At 39.0% G+C, this 7,671-nt stretch overlaps 1 protein-coding gene across 1 annotated transcript; it reads left to right on the top strand.

The window, feature by feature from the left end:
* The first annotated feature begins 4,923 nt into the window (after positions 1 to 4,923).
* On the top strand, positions 4,924 to 7,415 carry LOC141648830 (uncharacterized). The gene is made up of 3 exons (XM_074457541.1): positions 4,924 to 5,267; positions 6,383 to 6,700; positions 6,792 to 7,415. Exons 2-3 carry the CDS (start codon positions 6,383 to 6,385, stop codon positions 7,413 to 7,415), a joined length of 942 nt encoding a protein of 313 aa, XP_074313642.1. The 5' UTR covers positions 4,924 to 5,267.
* The last annotated feature ends 256 nt before the right edge of the window (positions 7,416 to 7,671 follow it).

Genomic DNA, 7,671 nt, shown 5'->3' with positions numbered 1-7,671 from the left:
TATTTCTCTCATTATGAGCTGCATTTCCACGACCTCTGCCTTTGTGACCCTTAATGGCACCCCCCTTGACAACTTCCTCCCTTCCAGAGGAATCCGGCAAGGTGACCCCCTCTCTCCTTATCTTTTCATTATCTGCATGGAAGCCCTCTCCCGTCTTATCCACCAAGCCTGCCATGACAATGAGTGGACCCCCTTTCCTCTTGGAAAAGGGGGCGCCTCTTTCTCCCACCTCCTTTTCGCCGATGACATCCTTGTCTTTGGTAGAACTTCAGAAAGGAATCTATGCTCTCTTCAAGACACCATTCTTTCCTTTTGTTCTAACTCTGGGCAAAAGATCAACTGCTCCAAAAGCAAGATTACCTTCTCCAAGAACACTCCCCCTTTTGATGCCGCCCTTTTTGAAGATGCCCTGGGCATCAAGAAGACCAACAACCTCGGCACCTACTTGGGCTTCCCCCTCCTAAGGAAAAAACCTAAGAGGGCCGACCTTCATTTCATTCTTGATAACATTAAGTCTAAGTTAGCCTCTTGGAAATCCCAATTTCTCTCTAGGGCTGGTAGGATCTGCCTTATTAAGTCCACCATAAATGTTATTCCTAGCCATGCTATGCAATGCATCCACCTCCCCTCCTCTATCCTGCGGGACATCGATAAGACTGCAAGGAACTTCCTCTGGTCTAGTCAGTCTGCAAACAAACTCCACCTTGCAAATTGGGATCTTGTCACTCTCCCCCTCACCCTTGGTGGCCTTGGAATTAAGGCCGTTGCTCCCCTTAATGATGCCCTTTCCGCTAAACTCAGCTCTAACATCCTCCTTAATAACCATTCCAATGCTGCCAAGGCATTACATAGCAAATATTGCTCTCCCACCCGCCGATCCTTTTCCTGCGGCTCCCACATTTGGAAAAATGTTGGGAGAGGATGGAACACTCTCAAAGACCACCTCTCTTGGTCCATTGGGGACGGATCTTCTATTAGCCTTTGGGATGACCCCTGGCATAGCTGTGGTCCCCTGAGAAAGGTCATCCTTGGCCCCTTAACCCTCTCCTCCTCCTCGGCTAAATTGAATGCCATCATCACCAATGGAGTTTGGGATCTTGATTCCCTGGACTTTGTCCTACCTGACCACATCACCACTAACATCCTCTCCATCCCCTTCCCGTCTTCACCAAGACCGGACACCCTTTCCACCTCCCTTGCCCCCAAGGGCAAATTTTCTATCAGTGAGACCTATCTCTCCCTGTGCCGCCCTACTCCCACCCTCACCCCCCCTCTCCTCTGACCTGAGCTGCCTCTGGGACCTCCCAACCCAACCTAGAATCAAAGTCTTCCTTTGGCTTGCGTGGTGGAACAAATTACCACATAAAGCTTCTCTCTTTGGGAGAAACATTTTGCCCAGTCCATCTTGCTCTTTGTGCCCCAACCCTTCTATTCCTGAAACCTCCCTCCATGCCCTTAGGGACTGCTGCTTTGCCTCTCATTGTTGGACCCTCCTTAATGTCCCTGACTCTTTCTTCACTTCCGACCTTCAACCTTGGCTCCTTGCTAACTGCACTTCTCGCTCCTCTTCCTGGAATACCCTCTTCACCTTCCTTCTTTGGCGTCTTTGGCTTAGACGTTGTGATCTTACCTTCTCCACTCCTAACATTCTTTCCCCTTCCTCCTTTTGTGCCTCCGTCTCCTCCCAGACCTCTGCCTGGATCCATGCCTCTGACCACACCCGCTCTGGCCCCCTTGTGATTACCACCCCTCATGATGCCTTTAGCTACCCTTTGAGCTGGGCCCCTCCGCCGCCTGGTTGGCTTAAGGCCAACGTTGATGCGGCCTTTTCCCCCTCCTCTTCCTTTGCTAGCCTGGGGTGTGTTATTAGAGACTTTTCTGGTTCCTGGGTGTTAGGTTTGTCCACCCGCCTCCTTGCCCCTAACCCTTTCCTTAGTGAGGTTCTCGTCATCCGTGATGGGATCCTTCGCTCTAGAGTCCATGTGAATAATGTCCTGATTGCTTCTGATTGTCTCGATGCGGTGACCTCTATTTTACGCCCCTCCGCCCCTTGTGGACCGTGTGCTAACATTATTCTTGAGTGTAGGGACCTCTTGCAGGACTCCCTCCATTTGAAGCTTGTATTTGAGAAAAGGACGGCCAACCGTGTTGCAGATGCCATTGCCCACCATTCCATTTGTGACTCAAGTTCTTCGTTAGGCTGCTTTGAGTGGGATTACCCCCCTCCCTTTGTTGTTGAACTTTGTACTTCGGACTCTGTTTTGGCTAGTGAGCCACTCTCCCCCGACCCGCCCCCGTGATGTAATCTAAACTCTTTTTCTTTTCATTTTAATTAAAATTGTTCCCTTTCGTCCAAAAAAAAAAAACTATTTTAGTGGTTTGTCTACAAACGTTTTATTGTTGAACATGGTTATTGAGGTTCTAAGAGGGGGTTACAATATTGTATTTAGGTTTGTGGAGAGAGAATGTGAGAGAAGAAAAATTTTAGTGGGCCATGATATGAATCTTGAAGATATTTTTGTATTATTGGTAGGAGATTTGTAGGTAAATGAGTTTTTATATTAGCTTATGTGACATAAGAACAAACATATTAGGACTATAGGGGCACAAGAAGTCCGTCGATTGCGGGCGTGCGGCTACTAAAATATGGACTAAATAAATTAATATTGACATAGTGGGGAAGCAGCATCACGTATTTAGGACTATAGGGGCACATTAGTAAATATGTATGGCCTAAAAAAACGCCCAAGAGGCGTTCATTATCTTTTGCCTATTAAGAAATATAGTGACAATAAGTTTTTCCATCATATTTTAACAATGTTACGGAATTGACCCAGCTCCACCACTCTACTATTACTACATCTTAATAACGCTTAACATACACATAATTATCAAGGAATGAAAATTACACATGTTGTGAATTTTCTTTGGCATTTTTACAAGATCAAAGCGCGAATTAAACATCACACCTAAAAACTAATTTAGATATCAAATCCTAAAGTTAAACCATATCATCGGCCAATTTTTTTAAGATCAAACCAACCAATACTATAATCAAAGCATCACACTAGTGGAGTCTATGCCCTATTTGAATATGGTTTTTTGTCTAATGACATCATGAAATGATTGTCTTCGAACAACTATCACTAATGTGCGAAAAACATTAAAACAGCGAACGATTTCACATATTCAAGTATAAACATTCAAACACTCAAATTTTTTTTAAAAAAAACGCAAGTTACTACGTAAGACCAAACCAACCAATTACTAGAATCAAGCGTCACACTAGTGGAGTCTATGGACTATATGAGTATGGTTTTTGTCTAATTACATCATGACAATGATTTTCTTCGAACAACTATCACTAATGTGCGAAAAAACATTCAAACCACCAACGATTAAACTTATTCAAGTATATATTTTTACCTTACGGAAATCGAAATGTTCCTTGACATAAGTTTTAAAATGACTTGATTCATCTACATAATCATAAGAGTATTTGTTTTGAGAGGGTTTTTTTTTTTTTTTTTTTTTTTTTTTTGATGACGAGGGGTTGAATCACCCCGAGTCCATGTATTCCCGCACCACCACATGGACCATGTAAGCCACCCCCTTCGGGGGCTGCAGTGGCCAAGTGAGCATCGCCCCAGCTGGTAATCGAACCCGACACCTCTCAACTCCTGCACTTCTGCAAGCTTCAAGGTTTAACCCGGCTACCACTAGACTAACACCCCTTGGCTTGTTTTGAGAGGGGTTTCACTAGAGGGAAGTAATTAATTTTTTAAATGTTTATTTCTTTTTATATGAATATTTCACAAGGCTTTTGATATGTATTATCCGAACATACCTAAACTATATGGTGGGAATTATTTCCAAAATAACCATATATAGGGAATTATTTTTATTGTTAGCAATATGGAAGGGTAACCAGACGGAATTTAAAAAACCCAGTTGGGTATCTATTTTACCCATCCTTAATTGTAGTGTCATGTAGTAGAACAAAAACATGGTTTAATTGGAACAACTAGTCTTACTATAGAAGGATATATATCCGTCTAAAGTGAAGAACGGGTAAAATATGCTTAAAGTGGCAACATTTTTGGGCCCCACCAAGCAACTTCTTGCTTGTCTTATGCTTAAAGTGGGTGGATATTTGACCTGTTTATAACTATAGACGGAAATCTCTCGTCTATAACGAGAATTTGTGTAAGTGGAATCTTAAATGAATTTTACTTCAAAATTGGTATTTAATTTGATTTATTTGTATATTAGAAATTTAATCTTATATAATTATCATAAATCATTTAAATTGAATTAATAATTTTCTGTTTGTGGAATACAAGAATTCTAATCATGTGTATGAACATGTTAGTTAAACACTACATGTTTGTCTCTCAACGCATATTGTATTGACATTAAATATTGACATATGTAATAAATAATCTTCCAAAACATTGAATTTCTATGACAGAATAATCTAAGTATTTATTTCTCCTAAAAAATATACACTACCAATTGCATATTAAGAGAGTATTTTTTAAAAGTTGGAAGAAGAAAACTTTACCGATGAACACGATTAACAAAACACACATTAGCTCCAAAATATGTTTTTTAGTGATTGGCCTTGAAAATGATTTGTTAGCCATTTCAATGAATAGATAAAAGTTAATCAATATGAATTTGAGGTTTTAAGTGTGTGTGTGTAAAAGTTATCCTTGATGCAACTAATTTTTTTTGTATTTATAGATAGATGTGTAAGATATTGAACTAGTACAATGAATATAAGATGTATACAAAGCATATATATATATAAAGATAAATATCAAAGCTGATTTACTACCATAAAAAAGGAAGATAATTTGATGAGATTTGGATTGAATATCTCATACTAGGAAGATGAAGATGATATATTTACACTTAGGCTCTGTTTGGCAGTACGCTTCAGGTACCTGATTTGTCTCAAGTAGCTTTTTTGCAAAAACTTTCAGGTACCTGATTTTTTTTAAAGTGTTTGGCAACTACCTTTTTGACCTGAAAAGTTACCTGAAATAAAAAGCTACCTCAGGTAGCTTTTGAGAAATCAGGTACCTGATTTCTTTTTAACTACCTATTTTACCCTTATTTTTCTTTAATGTTACCAATTAAAAAAAAACCCTCATTCAATTCAATAGTTCTCCAAAAAAATTACCATTGCCGTTTCACTGCACTCTCACAAGTACAAGACTTGTGCATCGGATTGCTCCGCCGACTTGCTTCTACGGATAGAGGTATTGTTAATTGTTTCTTTTTCATTAATTTAGCGTGATTCGGTCAAATTGGCTTAATTAATTATCTAGTATGAATAGAAAATCCAATTAAAATTTCATTATAGGTGGGTTTTGTAGAGGATGATCATGGTTTGATTAGTAGGAGTTATCAGTTTGATGGATGATTGGAGTCTTGGTTCTTTAGGAGCTTTACATAATTCAAATCAGCTAATCGATCGAAGAAACCTCAATTTTATTTTTTCTAAGAACCCTCGTAATTTGACCTTTGCATAAATTGATTCTTCCAACTCAAATGGGAAAATAGAGTGAAAACTTCACTCGTGCTAGGATATACAACCAAGTAAAAATAAAGAGAATATTGTGTGAAAGAGAGAGGTGGTCAGAGGACGAAAGATTTGGGAATGACAGCCTTATAGGTGGTATTTTAATATCACAAATTCTCATTTGTGACGACGATATCCGTCACAAGTTTTGTGATGGATATCGTTTCCTCTCACAAATGACCCATAGAAAGGTGAGTGGGGAAGCACATGGGAGGTGCCTCACCTTGTCCCCTCTCCCTTTTTGTGAGAGGTATTGTGACGGGATTAGCCCGTCACAAGCAAGACTAGCTCTTTTAATATATGCTCCGAAAAATTTATTCAAATTCATAATGATTTGTACTGGGTACTTTTATGGTTTTCTATATGGTTTTCTTTCATTGTTTTGTCTGCTATTCTGTACTACACTCCTTGCATCTAGGACAACCATTTATAGTGTCATAATAATGTGATGTTCAACTACATAAATTTGAGGTTGACAAGTGAAAAACACTAGCTGATCTACTAATAAAAGTAAAATGGTGAACATAATGTTTGCTTGAATTTGTAGCTGATCAACTACTAGAATAGTTTAGCATTTGCTCCAACTACTAATGATGTTGCAGGCTGGTAGGCTGTTGGCCTGCGTCTTGGTGCTGTGTGTATATATGTCAACCGTGAGTCGAAAATTTGTATATCAGTAACATCACTAATTGTAATGCAACAACTAAAATACGTATTTCTAAAGCTTAATTTCATAATGGGATTTGCTGGTTTCATTATACTAATAAATTGATTTCATGTTCAACGGTTAAGATGGAATTAGGTAATGAGAAAAAGGATGGAAACTTTAGATGGACGGATAATGATGTGACGGTGTTATGTGAGGTTTGTATTAACTACATCCATAAAAATGGGCGGGGACAAGCCTTTAGGTGGCATGAGATCCACAAAGAGGTGCAAGAGAAAACTGGTCGAAAGTATCAGTTTAAAAGTATGAAAAATAAATTTGATTCAATGAGAACTGATTGGTACCTTTGGAAGTTTTTAAAGAACGGAGAGACTGGGCTTGGGTTGGATCCCGCTTCAGGTAGAATAAGTGCTTCAGATGAATGGTGGAAGAACAAAATTGCGGTAAGTTTTTGTTGAATATTAATGTATCTAACTATTCTTAAAGTTATTTATTATGATATCATAGTTGTAATTGTATATATCATTTTTACAGGCTAAACCAGATGCGAAAAAGTTCAAAAACAAACCATTAAATCCTACCTTTGAAGATTTATATTTCCAAATTTTTGAAAGTAAACGTGCTACAGAAGAAGGCGTTGTGGCTCCAAGTATGGATCCTTCAAGCGTGAATGTAGTAAATGTAGAAGGTGATCTAGAAGGTGATCTAAATGAAGGGAATGATGAAGATGATACTTACTATGAGTACAGTCAACATTCATCCGTCTTAGGAAATTTAGAGAGTCAAGAACAATCCTTTTACAGCAATTTTTTGAAGGAGGTCTCATCAGATACCCAAGCGCCAACTTCAAACCAAGGTTTAGATAACAACTTAGATACTCATGGTTTAAACAATTTCGACACTCAGGTACCACATATGGTGCATACTCAAAATACTAGTGCCACACAAGCCAACACGGGTGAGAAAAGAAGCACTTCATGTGGTTCTAAACTCCCTCAAAGTAGTATTAGAAAGACTATAAAACCTACTCAAATGAAGCGTCGAAGAAGACAATCAGCTGGATCGGCAATGTTATCCGGTCAGATTGGCGATATGGTGAACACGTGCACTCGTGCATTAGAGAAATTTTGGAATCGATGTCAATCCTCCTACTACTAGTCTTTGAGGGTAGTTCTAATAATACTCAAGTTGGGTCCAAAGATTCTAGTGTAGGTATGGCTATGAATGTTGTTAATCGGATGGTAAGTGAATGTTGGTTAGTGAAGGTCTTGAATCGTGGTGCTTTTTGATCCATTTACTTGAAGATAGTGTGAGAAGAGAGTTATTTATGAAGATGGAGGATGATAAAGATAGAATGGCTTGGTTAGACTTCATGCAGCGTAGAGAGAAATAAATTACTCGACTATTGATTTTT

Source organism: Silene latifolia, chromosome 1 (assembly GCF_048544455.1).
Source record: "Silene latifolia isolate original U9 population chromosome 1, ASM4854445v1, whole genome shotgun sequence".
Taxonomy (NCBI): domain Eukaryota; kingdom Viridiplantae; phylum Streptophyta; class Magnoliopsida; order Caryophyllales; family Caryophyllaceae; genus Silene; species Silene latifolia.
This window is presented reverse-complemented; position numbering and strand designations above follow the sequence as displayed.